General features: G+C 42.9%; 1 protein-coding gene across 9 annotated transcripts in view; it reads left to right on the forward strand.

Annotated features, from left to right (window-relative positions):
• tcf4 (transcription factor 4) overlaps positions 1-24022 on the forward strand; it is a 592048-nt gene that overhangs the window by 520501 nt on the left and 47525 nt on the right. For all 9 annotated transcript variants that reach the window (XM_080182922.1, XM_080182913.1, XM_080182904.1 and 6 more), the window contains 2 exons: positions 147-223; positions 4061-4264. In XM_080182922.1, coding sequence (XP_080039048.1) covers positions 147-223; positions 4061-4264 — 281 coding nt within the window. The remainder of the gene's footprint in view (positions 1-146; positions 224-4060; positions 4265-24022) is intronic.

A 24022-nucleotide genomic window follows, 5' to 3' on the forward strand; every position in this document is an offset into this window, starting at 1 on the left:
GAGCTTTCATTCCGGTCAACTTGCTCATGATTTGCTTGGTCCTGGCCATCTGCTTGAATGCAGGAGCTCTGAACATGTGCATTTTTCTTTCCTCCTTATGTCCTGACCTTAAGCACCAAACTTCTAACCCTGATTTCTGATTTTAGCAGGTACCTCTGTGTGGTCCAGAAATGGAGGCCAGGGTCCATCCTCTCCCAATTATGAAGGCCCACTTCACTCTTTGGTAGGTCTGAGAAAAAATGATGTAACAATATGCTATCAAAATAAAGCTGCACTCAATTATTCCATTTACGCACTTAATCTAGCAGTGGCTTTGAAGCTTTTCACCTGTTGTTTCATTGGGGTAAATAGTTCTATGCCTTGTTATTTGGGGCAGCAAAATGGCAGGGTGATTCACAGTGCTTAGGGACCCGGGTTCAATTCCGGCGTTAGATGACTCATTGTGTGGAGTTTGCACATTTTCCCCGTGTCTATGTGGGTTTCCTCCAGGTGCTCCGGTTTCCTCCCACAGTCCAAAGATATGCAGGTTTCATGGGTTGTCCATGCTAATTTGCCCTTTGGTGCCCGAAGACAGGTTGGATACATTAGCCTTGGTAAATGTATGGGATTATGGGGAAAGGACCTGGGCAAGATAGCTTGTCAGAGAGAGTCGGTACAGACTCAATGGGCTGAATGACCTCCTTCTGCACTGTAAAATTCTATGGATATATATATATATATGAACAATATGAAGTCTTTCAGAGAATGCTGTATTTAAGAAACTTTAGGTGCAGATAAGTAGTAGCATTCTTAAAAAGATAGCTTCCGGAGTTCCAGCCTGGAAGTTCAGTACCACATTCTTTTTTTATTCATTCATGGGACATGGGCATTGTTAGCTGGCTGCATTTATTGCCCATTGCTAGCTGGAGAGTCAACTACATTGCTCTGCCTCTAGAGTAAGGACGGCAGATTTCTTTTCCTAAAGGACATCAGTGAACCAGATGGGTTTTTCTGACTATCGACGATGGTTTTGGGTTATCAGTAGATTCTTAATTCCAGATATATTTTATTGAATTTAAGTTTCACCATCTGCCATGACGGGATTCGAATCCAGGTCCCTAGAACATTAGCTAAGAGTCTGGATTAATAGTCTAGCCATAATACCATTCGGCCATTGCCTCCCATTGAGGGTGTTGTGACAAAAATATTTCTCTCAGTCAAGACAGTTGCATTTAAATTTTAAAACAAATTATTTATATTGTGGTATCAAAATCTTGATTTTCCAGAATTGCAAACTATTTCCTTACTGAAAATATTTTTAAATGAGAAAGTTGGAAAAGGAATCTTCGCAATTTGGATTCAGGAATCCTGCTGCAATTATCAGTGTTCAGATGGAAATAGTGAACCCTTGCATCCACATATTACAAAATTGTGGCTGAAGTGCTTTGTCAATATTTTAAGCAAGACATTTAATTATAGCATGGTTTGGATTAAATAAGCAATGGATTCTTGCTACTGATTTAAGTAGTTGACAGAACCAGGTAGAGAAAAATGCATTCAATTAAAAGACCTTGGAAGAACCACTGACTAATTCTACATTATTATAATTTCTTACAGCATACTTTTCCATTGGGTTCTTTATATGTTTAATGTATTCTCAAAAGCTGCAAAGCAACATGCTATTCCTGCAGCTACTAATGGGTTGCATTACCTTTGTGAGGAACATTTCTGGCAACTTTGAAATGTTTTAAAATGTAACAGCAACAACTCATACTGTGCCCTTAATGTAATGAAACACTCTCAAGACACTTTACAGGAGTATTATAAAAACAAAATATAACACCAAGTCACATCAGGAGATATTTAGGTCAGATGACTAAGTATTTGGTCAAAGTGATATTTTTCAAGAGTTTTAAAATTTGTTAGTGTCACAAGTAGCTTACATTAATATTGCAATGAATTCTCTGCGAAAATACCCTAGTCGCCACACTCCTGTGCCTGTTCAGCTACACTGAGGGAGAATTTAGCATGGCCACTGCAACTAACCTGTGCATCTTTTGGACTGTTGGAGGAAACCAGAGCATCAGGAGGAAACACATGCAGACACAGGGAGATAAAAGCAAAATACTGTGGTTGCTGGAATCTGAAACAAAAACAGAAAATGCTGTAAAATCTCAGCAGGTCTGACAGCATCTGTGGGGATAGAATAGAGCCAATGTTTTGAATCTAGATGACCATTCGTCAGACTCAGGAAGAATGTGGAAATTCTACACAGATATTCACCTGACAGACAGGTGATCATCCTCAACACTGGTGCCCCACAATGATGTGTCCTCAGCCCCTTACTGTACTCCTTATACACCTATGACTGTGTGGCCAAATTCCTCTCCAACTCAATTTTCAAGTTTGCTGATGACATCACTGTAGTGAGTTGGATCTCAAATAATACGAGATAGAGTACAGGAATGAGATAGAGAATCTGATGATCTGGTGTGATGACAATAATTTCTCCCTTAATGTCAACAAAATAAAGGAGATAATCATCAACTTCAGGAAACGTAGTGGAGGATATGCCCCTGTCTACATCAATGGGACAAAGTAGAAATGGTCGAAAGCTTCAAGTTTTTCGGTGTCCAGATCACCAACAATTGTTCTGGTCTCTCTATGTTGACACTGTAGTTAGGAAAGCCCACCAACTTTCTGAGGAGACTAAGGAAATTTGGCATGTCAGCTATGACTCACCATTTTTTCAGATGCACCATAGAAAGCATTCTTTCTGGCTGTATCACAGCTTGGTATGGCTCCTGCTCTGTCCAAGACCACAAGAAACTACAAAGGGCTGTGAACACAGCACAGTCCTCACTCTAGCCAGCCTCCCATCCATTGCCATTGTCTACAATTCCCGCTGCCTTGTAGAAGCAGCCAGCGTAATCAAGGACATTATGTACCCCGGACATACCCTCTTCCACCTTCTTCCATTGGGAAAAAGTTACAAAAGTCTGAGACACGTACAACTGACTCAAGAACAGCTTCTCCCCTGCTGCCATCAGACTTTTGAATGGACCTACCTTGAATTAAGTTGATTCTTCTTTACACCCTAGTGATGGCTGTAACACTACATTCTGCACTCTCCTTCTCTATGAATGGAGTGCTTCATCTGTATAGCATGCAAGAAACAATACGTTTCACTGCATACCAATAAATGTGACAATAATAAGTCAAATCAAAAACCTGAGGCCAGGAATGAAACCCATGTCCTTGGCACTGTGAGGCATCAGCTGAGATTATAGGAAGGGTGTATTAGCGATTGGGGTTTAGGAAAACGAAGATGTGACAATTAAAATCGAGGATAAGTAATTGGCCAGAATTAGAGGGTTGTGGGACTGGAGAAATTTACAGATATTACAAGTATTACAGCGCGGTGGCACAGTGGTTATCACTGCTGCCTCACAGCGCCAGGGACCTAGGTTCAATTCCTGGCTTGGGTCCCTGTCAGTGCGGAGTTTGCACGTTCTCCCCCTGTCTGCATTGGTTTCCTCCAGGTGCTCCTGTTTCCTCCCACAGTCCAAAGATGGGCGGGTTAGGTTGATTGGCCATGCTAAATTGCCCCTTACTATCAGGGGGACTAGCAGAGTAAATACGTGGGGTTATGGGTATAGGGCCTGGGTGGGATTCTGGTTGGTGTAGACCTGGTGGGCTGAATGGCCTCATTCTGCACTTTAGGATTCTATGATTCTATATAAGGAAGGGGAGTCTGTGTAGGGACTTGAAAACAAGGATTAAAATGATAAAAATAAAGCTCTGGGGCTTGACATGGAGGCACTGTGGGTCAGCAGGGATGATAGAGTGAGTGGGACTTGGTGAGAGTTAAGACAGTGGACAACAGAACCTTGGGGTGACTGCAATTGCACAGAGGATAAGACATTAAGACCAGGCAGGAGTGTGTCAGAATAGTCAAGTTCAGGTGTACTGAACGCACATGTGAGGCATGAATGAAGCAAAATTACTACTCTCATTTTGTGCGGATGGCTGAGAATATTTGTATGCATCTGGATTACAGATTGTTTTATGTTGTTTTTAGCAAACCCGGATTGAAGACCGCTTAGAAAGATTGGATGATGCCATACACGTTCTGCGAAACCACGCAGTGGGACCCTCAACAGCCATGCCCGGTAGCCATAGCGACTTGCACAGTTTAATAGGGGCATCACACAATGGGCCAATGGGAGGCTTGGCGTCAGGATATGGGACAGGCTTGCTGTCAGCCAACAGACACACTTTAATGGTAAGACACCAGCTTTGATACCCGGCTGAAAAAGAACTCGGCTGGTATTTGAGAGCTCTAACAAGCAACGTGCACACTTATTTCCCAGCAGGTGCATGAGGACTGTGGTGATCTGAACTTTTTCCAAAAAGAATACAAAATCTCTGATGTAACTAGTACTGAAAATATTTTGTTTGGAAAGATGGTACTAACAACAATCAAATTCAGTCACTTTTTTTTCTTAAATAGTTAACGCACAACCACTGGATCAGCATTTGAATGAGAAATGGTAACTTAATGTTCAAGACACATGATCCTTCACCATTTTAACATGGGTTAATGTGAGTTAATATGTTTTTGTGGGTCGGGAGAGTGAGGGGGCCGTGGATGCAAATCAAATGAGAAAGATGCTAAAAGATGTAAATAAACTGAGACACCTATGGATTTCAATATGTAATACTACAAAACCACGAAAAGGGTTTATACATAGATGCATAAAGCATAAGTGTAAAGAAGTAGCAATGTATACAAAATTTATGATTAAACAACTGCACAATTATTGGTCCCCATTGTGGAACTGATATTGAAGCCACGGAAAACATATTTTGTAGATTTACCAGGATTAGGTTATGCCTGGGGTGCAGTAATTATAAAGGCAGTTATGAGACATGATTATTTCCAGTGGAGGCATGTAGGCAAAAGGATATACTTGTTTGGTAGTATAGAACTTGATCATTGTTGAAAAAAGCTTTTCATCTTGCATTCACCAGGACAATCGCGAGAATACCAATGTTCCCCTCCCCCACCCCCCAGAAACAATGGATCGAATGATGCTGTAAATGCTGTAAACCTTTATGTTTCAGTCAAACTAGCGGAGGCTGTTCCCAAAACTTTAACCTGTATTTGTTGGGTTAGGTGACAGACTGTGGTGCTGTGAAATTCCAACATTTTGTGTTTTAATTTCCATTTTCTACTGTTGACATTTAAATCCTCATATATCATATAGAATGACAATTTCTCTTCAGTTCTGTTAGTTATTGACTTATCCGTTTTTAACATGAAAGCCTAGCTGGTAAGTATTGGAAGGCTGTTTAACTGTGGAAGGCACCATAAGTAAGCCAACAAGACAACTAAGACTCACTGCATAAACAAACATCACAACAGTGTGTGAGATCAGTTAATTCACTGCAGACCAGGCTTGAATTTTGGAGTTTCTTGCTTGAATGAATCTGCTATGCTTAGTATACATGATATTATCAGGGAAGTTTTCTTGTAGCCTTTCCAACTGTGAAGGATTTTATCAGACATTCTGTCAGCAGATGGAAAAAAGGTTTTATTTCCTTACACTTTTTAATATGTTCATTCCTGTGATGTGGGCTATACCGGCAAGGCTTCCATTTATTACCCATCTCTAGCTGTTGACAACTGAGTGGCTTACTTTAGCACTTCAGAGGGAGGTTGAGTAAACCATGTTAGTGTGGAATTGGAACACACATATGCCGCAGCAGGTAAGGACAGCCCGTTTCCTTCTCTGAGAGACAATGAGCCAGGAATTTATTTAACAAAATTCAAATTTTCATACTGCCACACTGAGATATGAATTCACATTCTTTAGATTAATAATTTGCTCTCTGGATTACTGGACCCTTGGTACAGGTGCCGGAGTGTGGCGACTAGGGGATTTTCACAGTAACTTCATTGCAGTGTGAATGTTAAGTCTACTTGTGATGAATAAATAAACTTTACACTATCTTGTGCACACACCTTTTGGCCTTGATTTAATTTTGGATAATTTGGTAGATCACAAATGTTTCTGTAAATTTTGAATAAAAAGTGCTTCATATCTAATTGTAAACTGCGTAACTCCTGGAATCCAGTGACCAGAAGAAAAGGGTCATTTGCAGTTAGGTTCCACATCACAACTGTCTACATTGGGGCAGAAGACCTGTGAGCCCTATGAAAACGGAGGATATTCAGCCCATCGTGTCTGTGCCAGCTCTCTGCTAGAACTATTTAGTTAGCTCTCTTCTTCCATTCTTTCCACCTACCCCTGAAAGGTTTTTCATTCCCCTTCAGATGCTTATCTAATTTGCTTTTGTGTAACCACATTTGAATCTCGCTTCAATTACCTTCTCAAGCAGTATTATTTCAGAACCTAAACACTCATTTGGTAAGCAGATATTTCCTCATGTCACCCTTGGTTCTGTTATCAGACACCTTGGGGGGAGTTTTCCTGTCCCGCCTGCCACAGAAATCGAAACTGGAAAATCCCACCCCTTAAATCAATGTTCTTTGGTTCTTGATCACTTCACCAATGACTATAGTCTCTTTCTGTCTGCTGTGTCTAGTCTCCTTGTGATTTTGAATATTTCTATCAAATCTCCTCGATATTCTCCAGAAGGGGAACAAAATTAAATGGGTCATTTTGACTCGAAATGTTGGCTTCATTCTCTCCTCACAATGCTGTCAGACCTGCTGAGATTTTCCAGCATTTCAGGGTTTTTTTTTGAATTTCAACATCCGCAATATTTTGTTTTTATCTAAGGGTTATGGGGGGAGGGATGCGGACAGCAAAGTTGAGTTCAGATCACAGTCAGATCAGCCAAGATTATGTCAAATGGTAGAGCAGGCTCAATCAGCCGAACATCCTACTGCTGTTCCTACTTCTTACCATCTTATGATCTTACGAAGAGTAAATTGTTATCTGACTTATGTATTTTCTTATTATATAAAATGTTGTTTTAAAGGGGATTGATGATTATAACCACCATGAGGGCAATAGTGGATAACCCCTAAAAACAGACGCAGGGATTGCGATGTGCGATTAATCCATTCCCGTTGATTGAAATGCAGGCAGTATGCCAACTTCATGCTTTTTGCTTATTATAATCATTTCTACCGTGTAGCCAATGCTGAACATGCTGTTCATTTGCTGTGCACATCAACAAGGAGACCAAAATCACAACTTCCAAACACCATTTAGCCTCTGTCCCTTGAAGGGGCAGTACATTGTGTTGGGAGCACACAGGAACTGAATCCATCTAGGAAAACATAAAGGTTACATGTAACATGGGAGAGCGTGGGCTTCCCATTTTTTCTGATGCAGCACTGGAGATCTTGGTGGAGTAGTTGAAATGGAGAGATATCCTGCATCCCCACTGGACCAGGAGGCCCTCCAGACACATGGTCAACAGATGTTGGGAACAGATGGCTGTGGAGGCCATTGCCAGGAGTGAAACCCCGATGACCTGGATGAAATGTAGCAAGTGGGCGGCACAATGGTTAGCACTGCTGCTTCACAGCACCAGGAATCCGGGCTTGATTCCTGGCTTGGGTCACTGTCTGTGCAGAGTTTGCACGTTCTCCCAATGTCTGCGTGGTTTCCTCCGGGTGCTCCGATTTCTTCCCAAATTCTGAAAGACATGCTAGTTAGTGCATTGACCCGAACAGGCGCCGGACTGTGGCAACCAGGGGAATTTCGCAGTAACTTCATTGCACTGTTAATATAAGCCTTACTTGTGACTAATAAATAAACAATAATAAAGAAGCTCAATGACCTCACACATGTGGTCAAAGTCAATGAATAGATCTTAAAATAAAACATCCTCACAAGTGAACTACTAGATCTAGGTGCAGCTCAATTCACCACATCCCCATCACTCACATCTCAACAATGAAGCCTTATAATTAAGATTCAGGACTTAATGCATCCCTGTCACATCCTTGTATTGTTGAAAGCCTCACATCTACATCTCGCACACTGCCAATCATTCAACATGGACATAAGAACATAAGAACATAAGAAATAGGAGCAGGAGTAGGCCATCTAGCCCTTCGAGCCTGCCCCGCCATTCAATAAGATCATGGCTGATCTGTTGTGGCTCAGTTCCACTTTCCCGCCCTCTCCCCATAACCCTTAATCCCCTCTCTTATCAAGAACCCATCAACCCGCTTCTTAAAAATATTTAGCGAGGCAGCCTCCACCACTTCAACGGGCAGAGAATTCCAGAGATTCACCACCCTTTGAGTGAAGAAGTTCCTCCTCAACTCCGTTCTAAACCGCCTCCCCTTTATCTTGAGGCTGTGCCCCCTAGTCCTACTGTCTTTTTTGAGCGGGAAGAGTCTCTCCACCTCTATCCTATCCATCCCATTCATCATCTTATACGTCTCAATGAGATCTCCCCTCATTCTTCTAAACTCTAACGAGTACAAGCCTAGTTTATTCAGCCTCTCCTCATAGCTCAATCCCCTCAACTCCGGTATCAGCCTAGTAAACCTCCTCTGCACTCCCTCCAGGGCCAAAATATCCTTGCGCAGGTGCGGCACCCAAAACTGCACACAGTACTCCAGCTGCGGCCTCACCAATGCCCTATACAGCTGCAGCAAGACCTCCCTACTTTTATATTCAATCCCCCTCGCTATGAAGGCCAGCATCCCATTTGCCTTCCTGACCACCTGCTGCACCTGCAAGCTGGGTTTTTGCGACTCATGCACAAGGACCCCGAGGTCCCTCTGCACCGTCGCCTGCTGCAGTTTTTCGCCACGTAAGTAAGAGTCCTTCCTACCATTCTTCCTACCAAAGTGGACCACCTCACACTTGCCAACATTAAATTCCATTTGCCATTTCCTGGCCCATTCGCCCAGCCTATCTAGATCCTTCTGCAGACTCTCCACACCCTCCGCACAATTTGCCTTTCCCCCAATCTTGGTGTCATCAGCAAATTTCGACACCCTGCACTCGGTTCCCTCCTCCAGATCATCTATATAAATGGTAAATAGCTGAGGCCCCAGCACCGACCCCTGGGGCACCCCACTAGTCACCAACCGCCAATCCGAATAGCACCCATTGACCCCCACTCTCTGCCTCCTATTTGACAACCAATCCTCTATCCACGCTAACACCCTACCCCCAACTCCATGTCCCCTGACCTTCTGCAGACAGCCAGAGCAGCCATTGTTGGAGCCACCATTGCTGAGGCCATAGCCAGTGGCGGGGCTGAAACCATCAAAGATGACAGTATTTTATATCTAATTCATCTTGCATCTCACTTCCCTCTCAGCTCACAATCATTTCCAAGTTACTTGCTGTACGTGGTGTAGGAGCGCACGTCTAGTTTTCTCTCCACCTTCCCTTACCTTACCTTTGTGCCTTTTTGCTTTCAGATATCTGAGAACTACAACTTTTCCAAGCAGTGGAAGAGTGCCAGTAAGAACGTGACGAGGAAGTCACAGTGCCAGCGCTTGGTTTTGTACTCACATTCACCATCTCAGACACTGATACTGTGTGTATTTTAGAGGGTAGATTAGAGGTGTGATCTGCACATGGTGAGACACCAGACACACATGCGCTACAGCCAGGGAGCGGAGCTAGTACAGCACAGGTGCCAGTCTGCAGGTGGTGAGGTACCGAATGGATTTTGTGGCAAGCTACAGAAGAGAGCTGATGAATACAAACAACAACATTTTTGTTTGCATCGGAAAGCCTGTAGTAAATGTCAAAGAGCAGGGAAGATACAGATAGCAATGTGGTGAATTTAATTTCTTGTGCAGAAATTAAAACCCATCATTTCCAACATGGACATGGTGAACGTTTCCATTTGCACACTTCTGAATCCAGCTCTGATGCAGCACCTCATGGTCCATGTTGCAACCTTCAATGCAGCACAAGCCACAGAATATGCAACATCCGAGTTTTAAGGTGAAACATCAAACTTGTATCATTGTAGCTGTGCCTTACAGTGTTCAAAAGCAGCCACCCCAGAGAATTGGCAGCAGCTCCATGCAATACAAGGCTGGTGCCCTTTCTCAAGAAGGCAGCATCCAATGCTACGCTACTTGTGCCCTCGTTGTTAGCCACTCTAAGGCCAGACCTACCCAAGGTCGCCTTTCAAGGCCAAATGCAGTCACCACACTGAGAATCAGCAAACTTCCACTGGCTTTGAACACTTGGAAGTTGCACTGTATCCGAGTATTTGGACTGGCCAAGGCACACGGGAGACCGACACGAAGGAGATACACAAAGGTAATCAGTTCCATCCAGTGCCCATAAAGTGATGTGCGAGTAGGTAACGGCACTCGGCACCATGGGCAAGGTAGCACTCCGAAAGAAATTAAGTGCCCATTTGTACCTGACTCACTCTGACAAGGCAGAAAGGAAATTATCTCTCTTTTAATAAAGAGGCTTAATAACCTCTCCCAAGCAACTGTGAGATGTTGCAAATATCTCCAGCTCAAGCCTGGAAGGAGCCAGAAGCTCTTTGCCAGTCTCACCTTCACTGGCAATGTGGCCCTTTCCCTGCTCTGAAGTTGCAATTGTCGCTGCAGCAAGTGACAGATTTCAGTGAGAGGATCCTTATTGAAGTATAGTCGTTTCACACATTATTGCTAAGTTTTAGGAAGGGGAGTTGCCCCCTGAACACCGTGGGCAGGTTTACACTCCTGCTGAGAACACTTTTCCTCCTCCTGCTCCCTTTTTATGGAGCTTGTCCTGCTCTGTGTGGCTTCTTTTCCCTGTCATGCCATTTTCCCAGGGGAATACGCTCCACTACATCCATATCTGTGCAGAAGCCTTGAAGTCAGGAAGATGTCTTTCAGTACCAGCCACATCATTCCCTGTAAACATTTGTGACTTGAAACACCCATGTAAAAGTACCAAAAAAAGCGTATAGTTTTTGCAGCAGCTGGAAGAATTCAGTCAACAGTGAACCTGTATGCGGCTGATAATCCCTCTAAGATGGAAGGGAGTTGGGGGTGGTCACCCCTTCCCACAAGCTAACACTTGTTCACCTGTGCAGAGTTAAGAACTGTCCTCAGCTGGTGCACTGATCTCCTTTCTCAGTTTGCTTGAGGGTATAAATGTTTGTTTTGTTGGAGATCAAACATCGCCTGAGTCCTCACTGTTTCCTCAGCTGTCTGTTGCCTCGCCATTTTGTCACTTCCAAAATTAACCATTTCCTTCTCCCTCTTCTCACATCGTTCATTTTCTTTGGCTGAGTAGATGAGCTGGAAACTTGCTGCCATTCCTCCATCAGGTCCACATTTCAGCCCAGCCACCAGATTGAATAACTCCCTTTTGTTCATATTTAATACCTCCCTATACAGCAAATGTGACAGAAATCATGAACTTTCACGTTAAAAAAGATTGAAGATTTAAACCTGCATATGCCATGGTTCTTGCACAATGGAACTTCCAAAATGTGATGTCATCCACTTGGGTGGCACAGTGGTTAGCACTCTTGCCTCACATATCCAGGCACCTGGGTTTGATCCCCAGCTTGGGTCACTGTGTGGAGTTTGCACATTCTCCCTGTGTCTGTGTGGGTTTTCTCCGGGTGCTCCAGTTTCCTCCCACAGTCTGAAACGCATGCTGGTTAGGTGCATTGATCATGCTAAATTCTCCCTTAATGTACCTGAACAGGCACTAGAGTGTGGCGATTAGAAGAAATTCACAGTAACTTCACTGCATTGTTAATGTAAGCATACTTGTGACGAATAAATAAACTTTAAAAGAGGGAGAGTTTTGCATATTTGTACTGAACTTGAAGCATATCGCTGGTGTCACAGAGATTGGGGATAATCACCAACCACCATGCACAAGGACAGAAAGTGCTGGAGAAACTCAGTTGGTCTGGCAGCCTCTGTGGTGAGAGAAACAAGAGTCCAATGTGGCTGTTCATCAGAACTCAAGTTGTGATCACCAGCTGTCACTGCTCAAAGCTCAGGATAGCAACGGAGTCTGCAAAACACTATTCTGTGGACTTTCAAAAGGCGAAAGTATGTAGTTATATATGAAATGGAGAAGGGTGCATGTGGTGTGGTACTAAGCCATTTAGTGTGGTACTAAGCCTTACAAACCACAAAGAACTCTGGTTCAATTCCCAGTCTGTGTTGAATTAGCAGATCTCTGCCTCATCAACGTTTTGCTGCAGTGCTGTTGTACCGGACTTGGGCTGAGTCAGCCGAGGTTCCTGCTCTTCATTACCATCACTTGATCAACAGTTTGAAACCATAGAAACCCTACAGTGCAGAAGAAGGCCAATCGGCCCACCGAGTCTGCACCGACAACAGTCCCACCTAGGTCCTATCCCCATAATCCCACATATTTACCCCACTAATCCCTCTAACCTATGCATCCCGGGACACTAAGGGATAATTTAGCATGTCCAATCAACCTTAATCACACATCTTTGGACTGTGGGAGGAAACCAGAGCACTCGGAGAAAACACACGCAGAACGGGAAGAATGTGCAAACTCCACACAGACAGTGACCCAAGCTGGTATCCAGCCCGGATCCCTGGAGCTGTGAGGTAGCAGTGCTAACCACTGTGCCACCGTGCTGCTTTGAAGTGCACAAGTGTGGATAACTGAGTGTAAATTGAAATAAACTCAGCTTTGATGCCTTCCACAGTTAAATAGTCTGCTGGCCCCACAGTCCAGTTTCGTACATCAGTACTGGCTGGAGGGCTGCTGACACTCATTGTACCATTTTCTGCATGAGTCAGTTGCCTTCAGAAAAGAAAAGGGATTTGGCAAAAAAAAACTTTTGACCACTTTAGGTCAGTTGCCAAAAATGTTGCAATTCGCTTCACATCAGCAGTTTGCAATCATTGAAGGTTGTTGCCAAAGTGCTTTATTCTAATCTTAATTAATGGAGGAAATATGTTGTGGTCCAAAGGTGTTTTTTTGGAACCAGAAAGTTGGGGGGTGGGGGGGGAAGTACGCGTTTTGTGCTTTTGAAATGGGATAGCTCGTGAAAGTTGCAGAAATTCTTTTTTTTCCCATGCAAGCTAATGACCTAAGTTAATTGCAAGAGGTAAGTAGGAACAACATCTGTGCATGGTCACTTTAAAGCTGGTTCGGGCCAGTTGATGGTTTCCATCCCGATGGTAGAAATCAACTTCAAAAAAAAACAGAAAATTCTGGGAGAAGGATGCTAATCCTTTCCACATTTTGGGATTTCAGTACTTGAAGCAGGTCATAAAGATGAAGCCAAATTCTTGTCAGTAAAGGCAACAGTGGGTGGCTAGTAATGGAAACACATGTTACCAGCCAGACGGTGGGAGGATCGCTCCCTCATTGCACACCCCCATACCCTTTTGTTTTATTGCTTTGTAAACAATGTCTTTAGACTGTATCTTCTGTGCATATGATTAGCAGACACACATCAGTTCCAGCTGTGTTTGTTTTACGTGGCAGATATTTATTAACGTGCTGTCCTAAAATGGTCTGTTTACATATTGCCACATTGTATCACGAATGTGAGAGCTTTCCTTTAATCAGTGCAGTTAATCTATTGATGTTATAATTACAGGCTGTAATGCGGTAGGGAGTTTTTGCTTTTGCTGCCCAGCTCTCTCCCCCACCTATCCTGCAGGGAGGCTCTGTGGCTAGTGATCAAGAACGGTCTTTTTCCACTTGCAGTCTCTGCACTAATGCCCAAGCTGAGGTAATTTTACAGTAAGAAATTGCCTTCTCTTAATCCCACACCGGTTAGAATACTTGACCACTGAACACCTTGGGAAGCAGGAGTTTAAACATAAAACACACACACATAATTCATGGGATAAACTTTCTACTGTAAAATATTCCCACAATTGAGAGGCTGCATAGACCAACAGATTATTTAGTAGCATAATGTGCAAGTAGACTGAATTTCATTGAAGCAGAACAAAGTAAAATTTCAGAAAATGTGTGTTTTCAGCTATTACCACTTCAGTTGTTCTGAAAAACTTCAGTTTTTCTCAAAAAAAGAATTTTGACAATTCATAATGTTAATGAGTGGAAGAATGGTAGGTTTAATTGTAAGCCTTTACTTATTGTTTAGTTGTTCCTGTGGGAAATGAAAAAGCTAATGAATAATTACTGTGCAAACAGGACCTTCGTGCCTGTATAGGGCTGTGGGTTTAGTTCTTCATGCTAGCCTGTGCTTCCAGCCCTCTTGCCATCATTTGTGGTTGTGCACAGTGGGCCACGCACATAAACATGCAACACTGGAATCTGTGAGTGATCCACTCACAGGCTGAACTTTCTGCAGACACTCCTTTGGGAACATGATAAATGGGAGGCTCCTTGTTTTGTCTTTACGTTTTTCAATTAACTATGATGGTCATAAGTCAAGGCTATATGCAGCCTAGTGGATGGCAAAGTGTGAAAAAAACATACAGATTGAAGGATAAATATTCAGATAAAGGATGACAATTGAACTGTTAGTCTATTCCATCACTCTAGTCTTCATGAAAATTGTAAATTTTCAGAATTTTACATCAAACATAGAAACGTATAAAACTCTTAACAGGTATAGACAGGGTGGATTCAGAAAGAATGTTCCCAATAGTGGGGAGTTCAGAACCAGAGGTTGTGTTTTGAGGATAAGGGGTAAACCTTCTGGGACTGACGTGAGGAGAAATTTCTTCATCCAGACGGTGGTGAATATGTGGAATTCACGATCACCAAAAGTAGTTGAGGCCAAAACATTGTGTGATTTCAAAAAGAAATTAGATATAGTGCTTGGGATCAAGGGATATGGGGGAAGGGAGGATCAGAATATTGTATTTGATGATTAGCCATGATCAAAATAAATGACAGAGCAGGCTCAAAGAACTGACTGGCCTACTCCTGCTTCTAGTTTCTGTTTCTAACAGGTCTAATTTACTGCAAAGCTGCAAAATCTATATATATTCCCCTTTACAAATAAAAGAGTACACACTCTGCTGTTAATAACTTTTTGGTCTGCACAGTTTCTTAAAATATGCCAAGTATTGCTGTCATCAGGGGACAGCACTACATAAAGCATTAATTAGCTTGTCTTATTTCTGCCGAACTCCAACCATTCTTTTTGTTAACTACAAAGACCAGAGAGGAGGTTTGCAGTGGTGTACCAAGTCTGAAAATGGTAAAATCGTTGGTGACAGCACAACCTTCAATATAGTGAATGTGCCAATGCTCTTCACTTGAACATTACTGAGCAAGCTCTGACACTGAAACTATTAAGGTGCATAATCAAAAGCTTGGTCAAAGCGATAAGCTTTATCGGAGGAGCACAGTGAGAAATCTCACAACACCAGTTTAAAGTCCAACAGGTTTATTTGGAATCATGAACTTTCAGAGTGCTGCTCCTTCATCAAGTGAGATTCACCTGATGAAGGAGCAATGCTCCGAAAACTCGTGATTCCATATAAACCTGTTGGACTTTAACCTGATGTTATGAGACTTCTTCCTGTGCCCAACCCAGTCCAACGCTGACATCTCCACATTATAGGAGGGAGAGGCAGTACAATTTACTGCGGTGAAACTCTTGTCGGCACAAGAGGCCAAAATTTGAAGCAGTGCAAATCGAGGAGCGTTTGACCACTTCCCTTTGTTACGAACCACGGCACTGCAGGAGAAGGCCAGATTCACATTTCAGTGCAAAGGATTGTCAATAATCCCATGAGCCTGCTTTTAATTTAGAACAAAGAGATCTTATTTTATATTGTGAAAGCAGGCTCTGTCATCACAGTCAGAATTCCGAAGGGCATTGCCCATATTTAGGATGTAGATTGCATGGTGCCTGGGTAGCTGTTGATGTTTCATCAGATTGCTTATTTGGTGTTGTTTGTTGTTGAGGAGAGCCAAGGTAGTGGACTTAACAGATATAGTATGATACAGCTGTCACAGGCTGTGCAATAGATTCATTCATGCTTCCTTTCTCTCTTTTTTTCATATTAATTTGTAAAGGCAGATTCATCTGGTTTCGTGCTCTGAAATGTGCATCATTTAGTGACTAATGGATGCCAAGATTAGTTTTGATTTATTTCATGCTAATCTCAAAGACAAAAATCATTTGTCCACCTAGCCTTGTTGCATATTACTACTGTTGCATAATATGTAGCTGCTTATATGCAAATCTGAAGGGCTTTTTAAAATTCATTGTAAATTCTGTTTAAAATATGATGCCATTGTGTTCATTTAAGATTTATTTTCCGGTTGTACTGCCCTCCTTCTTTGAAGATGCTAAGAAACCGCTATTTCTTAAACGCCAGTAAACTTTCCAGTGAAATTACTTCATTCGTCACTCTGGATGATACTGAGGTGAGGAGAAATTTCTTCTCCCAGAGAGTGGTGAATCTGTAGCGTTCACTACCACAGAAAGTAGCTGAGGCCAAAATATTGTGTGATTTCGAGAAGAAATTTGATATCGCTCTTGGGGCTAGAAGGATCAAGGGATATGGAGGGAAGACGGGATCAGTCATGAGCAAGCTTGAAGAGCTGAATGGCCTTCTCCTACTTCTATTTTTTATGTTCCTATGTTTCCATATTAAGAAACAACTCTGCTGCATGGGGCATCATAGCTAGGTAATCTTGTCCTCATTTTACATCCATATGTTATACCTTCAGAAACAGAAACTTGTTGCCTCGCTTCTTTAACCCTTTGTCCAGGTGCTGTTAAATCAGCTTCAACTACCTTGGGCCTATATTGAGCTTAGTCGGCTCCAGCAGGCCATCAAATCTATAAGATTCCTCATTTGCATGGCTCAATATCATATTGGTAGTGCTGTATTAGAGATTCACAGTTTCTCTTATTCAGATGTCCTTTGTGCATCTTGATATCATTACCTTTGGTGGAATATTCATCTGTACCATACCTTGATCTCCAATCTCATTTTACCCACTGTGTGGCTGGGAGAAAGGAAGCTTTTGCATTTATCATCATGTGTGCTTTGCCCAAAGGCAGGTCCTTAGCTCCTAGGGGGCATAAGTTTAAGGTGCGAGGGATAAGGTTTAAAGGAGATGTACAAGGCAAGTTTTTTACACAGGGTGGTGGGTGCCTGGAACTCGCGGCCGCAGAAGGTAGTGGAAGCAGAAATGATAATGACTTTTAAGGAATGTCTGGCCAAATACATGAAAAGAATGGGAATAGAGGGATATAACCCCTAGGGTTTTAGTTCAGTTGGGCAGCATGGTCAGTGCAGGCTTGGAGGGCCTGTTCCTGTGACATAATTTTTTTTTGTTCTCTGTTCTTAGTTGTCTATCCATGTCCCTCTATCCTGTGCCTTCAGTTTGCAAGTGATCCAGCGCCGATATTCTGTTCCTCTTGCCCTTTTTTCTTGAAATCTTCCATGTATAACATCTGTTACAAGTCTGGTTCATCTTAAGATAGCCCTTCCCCAACTCTCTGTCTATTCCTAATTAGATTCAGCCAATTTCTCTACAATGCTTCATCATTTGTTTTTTTTTAATCCAATTGATTCTTTCCATTCTCCTCCAAACCCATTTCGCAAAGCAATTTATCAAGTTGCTCTTCTATTTCTGTAAGGTCTAAGTCTCACATCTAAACAAAACAACATCCCAATTCAAGATCTTTCCAAGTCATTTCTTGAGTTGTTTATTCAGCTTTCCAGATAGTAACCATCTCTTCTCGTTAGTGATGACCTTTCCCACCGTTATCCTTGTTCTTATTTCTTTGTTACATCTTCCATCTGCAGATATTAAGCTTCCTAATTACTTGAATTCTTGCAGCTTCATCGCATCCTCTGTAAATATATGTATATTTTTAGGTAATTTTGAAATGTACATCATTTTGGTTTTGCAATGTTCATTTTAATTCCAAAGTTTATGTCTATTATTACCAGTCTATCTACTGGGTCTTGGAATCCTGCTTCTGGCTTACTGCTACAAGAGCTTTACTGTTAGTAAATCTAACTCATGTTATCATTGGCCATGCCAATCTTAAAGCCAGATTTTGTCTTCAAATACTCCTTTGATCGTTGCATAGATGTTGAAGAGAACTAGTGATAACAGCACCCTTTTTGAGCTCCTTTTCCAATTACACCCAATTACATCGGTATAGAAACTTAATAATTTTAAGGATGCCACAAAGTACATTATTTCTTAAGCATTACTTCAAAAGTAGTTTGCTGTTATTATGTAGACAAAAACAACAGCCGTTTGTGCAGAAGATCCCACAGTTACCAAATGAGATAATTGATGAATCAGTCAGTGTTGGTTATGAAGAGATATGGTGTGATTTTTTTTTATAAATAGATGGTACTGCTTTTATTTACCATTAGTCTGATGCTATTGAATTGAAAAGCAAGTATTTAATTGCTCAGATTTTATTTCAGTTTCTTAAAACTCCTGGCAGAGACTAGTCATGGGGCCTAATTGCAAATGGTGGTCATTAAAAACAAAGTTTCTCTCTGGTTTGCTCTGATTTTCCGCATTGGAGATGGGAAACAGCTGGGCTTTGTTTTTAAAGCTGTTTGGGTGACAGTCTGACTTGAGACTGGGGAGCTGAGGTCATTATTAAAGCAGGTGCCTGGGAACAAGTGGAAATACTACACAGACTGATTCAATTCACACGAGGGTTGAGAGGACTGCTGTTTCTTTAACAAGAATGACAAGTATGCTGGAAGAGCTCAGAGTACTTCCACCACCCCCTGCCCCACCCCCCTTATTTCTTATAATTGTGTTTATGGGCCATCTCTAAGTTCTTGCTTTATTATCCCAATAAATCCCTCAAAGCCACTTGACAAGATGGTTTTCTCTTGAAATTTCACTGAGGGAACAATGTGCTTCAGTGTTCAAAAACTGTTCCAAATTTCCAGTCTTGAATGGCTGAAATGCTTCAGCATTTGAAAGACTTGTGTCAATATAATGTTACACGGATCTTGGGGTGACACATATGGAGCCAATTTGATTTAGGCGTAAGCCATGATCTACACTCTAATGTGCTGTCAGTGTTCGAAACCATAGCACATATTGTGCAGACACTTCTGAGCCTCTGAGATTATAATCTTTCCCCAGTTAATTTGCTCCTTCCTTCTTGTGTCCACATGCACTGTGCGCCATTCCCTGATCCTGAGCAGGTGCACGTTGCCCTGGCCTCTGCCATTGCCTTTGTTGCACTACATTCTGCAGCTGATTCATCCTTTTAGTTTATTTTCTTCCTCCTTACTCTCTAGAAAGCACTTTGGTTTCATTGCCTTCCTTGGACGGCACAAAGGAAATCAGAGAAGAGAGCTCCTTTTTGACAGTGCTGCATCAGACTCTCTCACCCTAGAAATTGTAAACACTCACATTTCGTACAATTAGATGCACCTGGTTTTGCTGTAAATGTAATAATATCTATCTCTAAAGAGGATTTTTCAGTACTGATTTTTGTGAAAACACTCCTAATAAGTAGTTCAGTGTGCAGTTACTGTCTTAACAAATTCAGATAATTTGCTGATTGCACTTGGCACAAACTTCCTTCTCCCTGCTGTACCTGAAGCAGTTTCCCAAAGGACAAATTATTTATATTTTCCACTCTCAGTTCCCCTCCACCCGCCCCCCACGCCCGAACTCATGAAAGGTTAGACCCTCAGCAATTGCAGATGATGCACCCGTGGAGTTAAAAAAAAAAGCAACATCCCTTGGACGTGAACAACCCAAAGCACTTGAGAGCCAAAAAGGGTTTTTTTTCTATTCACATTCTATCAGCCCTGAGAACTGATGACTTCATCAGGATAACTGGCATGAAAGAATAACCACGTCCACTCTTTCAGGCAGCCACCACTAGCCCCAAAACAGAATCATTAACTTTACAGAGTTTCTGCTCCAAACTCTGTGAATTTGGCTCCTTCAGCTCACTTTTGCACAATAGGGAGGCACTGACACAGTGGTATTGTCACTGGATTGGTAATCCGGAGATCCAGAGTAATGCTTTGGGAATCTGAATTCGAATCCCACCAAGGCAAATGGTAAAATTTGAATTCAATAAAAATCTGGAATTAAAAGTCTAATGATGACCATGAAACCATTGTCGATTGTTGTAAAAACCTACTTGGTTCACTGATGTCCTTTAGGGAAGGAAATCTGCCATCCTGAGCTAGTCTGGCCTGCATGTGACTCCAGAGCCACAGCAATTAGAGATGGGCAATAAATGCTGACCCAGCCAGGGGTCATTGATGGAGCTACTGAAGGTGGTTGGGCCAAGAAACAACCCTTAGTAACTCTGCAATGATGCCTTGGAACTGAATAATTGACCTCCAACAATCAGCTTATTGATTATGCATCTGCGTGTAGCACGCCAAATCTTGTGGCAGGACAGGTAGCAAGACATTATCTCATGAAGTCCAAGGCTCAGGCACCTATTTAAATGGCACTCGGACAGCCATTCACTCATTGCAGGCCTGAGTCCTTGCAGCCGCAGCTGGTACTGGAGAAGCTGGCTGTTGTGAACAACCCCATCCAACGACATACGAATGTGCCCCCTATATTGCCTTTTGCTTACTTCTAGGTAAGGACACTCATAGAATTGTAAAATCCCTACAGTACAGAAGGAGGCCATTTGGCCCATTGAATTTGTACTGACCACAACCCCACCCAGGGTCTATTCCCATAACCTCCACATTTACCCATCTAATCTCCCTGAAACTAAGGGGCAATTTAGCATGGCCAATCAACCTAACCTGCACATCTTTGGACTGTGGGAGGAAACTGAAGGACCCAAAGAAAACCCAGCATACATGGGGAGAATGTGCAAACTCCACACAGAGTGACCCAGACTAGAATTGAGCCTGGGCCCCTGGCGCTATGAGGCACTAATGCTAACCACTGAGACACTGTCCGAGATGCACCCATGGTCCGGGCAGTGCTGGCTGTTGCAATAAACCCCACGTACCAGCATCTTCTAGGGCAGCATGGTGGCACAGTGGTTTGCATTGCTGCCTCACAGCAGCAAGGACCTGGGTTCAATTCCTGGCCTGGGTCACTCTCTGTGTGGAGTTTGCACATTCTCCCCATGTCTCTGTGGGTTTGCTCTGGGTGCTCCGGTTTCCTCCACAGCCCAAAGATATGCGGGTTAGGTGGATTGGCCATGCTAACTAGCTCCTTAGTGTCAGAGGGACTAACAGGGTAAATGCATGGGGTTTTGGGGGTAGGGTGTGGGTGGGAATGTGTTCAGTGAAGACTCGATGGGCCGAATGGCCTCCTTTTGCGCAGTAGGATTCTATGATTCTTGACCTTCTGGAAGTCCCACTGCTTCTTGCTGTTCCTTATGACTCTGTGCCAACCTGTAATGGGTCCGCCTGCTCCTCATCTGGATGAGAACCAATACCAAGGCAGTGGATCTATGAACACATGGTGACAAAGTTAATGAGCATATCCTTTAAAGGTTTCCCTCCATCTCAAAACCCCCCCAGTAGGCCAGTGCTAAACCTTTCACCTTGCCTCCATCTAGACATGGTATCCCCACACCCCCCTTTCTAACTGAAGGACATCCTAGAGGATCAGTAATGGGTGTTCCTCCCGTTCATACATGACTGGGCATGGAACCTTCGCTCCTTGACCAGAGAGATTAGCAACACAGAAAAACTAACCACATGAGCCCTTGTCAGACAATGACATTTACCTGAGAGGATGGCAGCTTGGAGATGTGTGTTGGTTACAGTCCACCAGCTGTGCCCCTTGGAGGCATCCACCTCCTTCTTTCCGAAGTGTATTTAAGAAGTGGCTAAATATAGCCCCTGGGGAGAAAGCTGGATTGAGCTATTGAGTTGGACGATCAGTCATGATCGTAATGAATGGTGGAGCAGGCTCGAAAGGGCCAAATGGCTGCCTCTTGCTTCTATCTTCTATATTTCTGTGTTTCATCCCTGCCTCTGACTGCAGCCAATGGTAAATGGCACAGAATGAATGGCAGCTCCACAGCTTGCTGGTATCTCAATGTTATGAGACCATGAGTCAGGAACAAACTTGCTGCTGTGTGAGCTTCACCACAGAGACGGGAACAAACTGAACATGGTTGATACCCACCCCTTTAATCATCCCACTTGTGCTGACCTTGAACTCTACCCACCAGAAAAAACCTTCCAACCGCATTGCGGGATCTGGCTAACTGCCAAGACCGGTGATAAAAATGTGCTCGTCACCTTTCAGACTGTGTCCACCACCTTTGAACCTTGCCCTGTGACCCATCAACATCCCCCCCCCATCGCACTTGACCCCCAACCCAATATCACCATTCCTCTCCCCTCTTTCACTTCCACTGATTATCCGAGACCTTATTATGATTCACCTCACATGCTTTCCTTCCCCTCAGAGCTGACACCCATTACCATCCCCATGTTGACCCTGAGCCCTGTTATCTGAGCTACCTGTCTAGTCCCTCTCTGTGACTGTCCCCTACAAAACTCATCCTGGAAATTCCACCCTACCACATCACACTCACCCCTCTGGCTTTGGCCGTTCCAGCTTGCACCAGTACCCTCAGTTCACCCCACAAGACCCCACTGCTGACACCACTGGGCCCTGTCTCTAAGACACTCTTTCACCAGAAGGTTCCATATGTGATGTCCACAATATAAACTATGGAATGACCAGAGTGAGTTATTGCAGTGACATTTTCGTGTAGTAAATCCCAGAATGTCTAAGTCATTCTGTACAATGAGTTTGGCATTGGTTGGTTGAATCACCAAATGACACTTCTGTGAGTCCATATATTTTAGCATGCAAGGTGAAAGAACGTTTGAACCTGCTCTGGTATCCAGTTTTACATATAGATAATGTTGACCCTGCCTCTGTAGGCATATAATCTGAATGATGGCAAAGGCTTCTTTGATGTTCACCATGCTGAATGTCGGCTCACTTTGTAGAAACATAGAAAACAGGAGCAGGCAGAAGCCTTTAGAGCCTGGCACACCCTTCGACATGTTCATGGTTGATCCTCTATCTTAGTGCCATACTCTCCCCACATCTATTGTGTGTCAAAGGACTGGTCGTAGAAACATTAAATCCCTACAGTGCGGAAGAAGACCATTCGCTCCATTGAGACTACACGAATTCTCCAAACGAGCATCTTACTGACACAGCCCCCCCACCCCCAATCCCGTAACCTCACACATTCACCATAGCTAATCCACCTAATTTACACATCTTCATACACTAATGGGCAATTTTAGTATTTAGCATACGCTGTTAGGCAATTTAACATGGCCAATCCTTCTAATCTGTACATTTTTGGACACTAAGGGGCTGTTTAGCATGGCTAATCCACTTAACCTGCACATCTTTGGACACTAACTGGTGTGACTGTTGTCAATGAGGGGGCTTAGAAAATGAAATCTGCACTTAGTATACTACTCCACAGACTTCTACAACTTGAATTAATTGTGGAAAGCAGCAAACACTTGTATAATTGCAGCAATAACCAGAACAAATCAATTAGCAAACTAACCTGTAAATAGTTGATGGTCCCTTTAAATAGCATTAGTGTGGAGTCCTTCCTTTCAGTCACATGAGGTTGAGTGTCAGCATTGATGTCATGATCTGCAGGCACTGCATGTTTCAGTGGACACTCAGTGCGTGTTCCAATGCCCTCAGTAATATTGTACTGGCATGACTCGCACTAAATGTGTGTGCGTCACAGATGGTCTTTCTGGACCCCTAAGGCCACTTGGCACTCCCAAAAAGCAGTTTAAGCCATCCAAAATTTAGGTATTTTTTCCTTTTATTTGCTTAAATTATCCAGAGGGTTCTGTACTTAAGCAGTGGAATAAAATCACTGTGAATTCTCAACTCTCAGGTTGCAGGAGACGTACCAAGTAAGAGGATAAATTAGGAAAAGGACTGAAGAACAGGGAGATTATAGTGTTAGAAGCTGGAAGATAAGTGTAGACAAATACAGAAAGAGAGAAAAAAATAGTTTTCATTTAAAAGATTGGTTGCCAATGAGCATTATCACAGAGGACTTATTCACTAGCATTCATTGTTGCTTTAATATTGACCAAAGCAACCTTGAAATACCTGTTTGTTGAGGT

Source organism: Carcharhinus amblyrhynchos, chromosome 1, assembly GCF_965287045.1.
Source record: "Carcharhinus amblyrhynchos chromosome 1, sCarAmb.v2.hapA, whole genome shotgun sequence".
Classification (NCBI taxonomy): domain Eukaryota; kingdom Metazoa; phylum Chordata; class Chondrichthyes; order Carcharhiniformes; family Carcharhinidae; genus Carcharhinus; species Carcharhinus amblyrhynchos.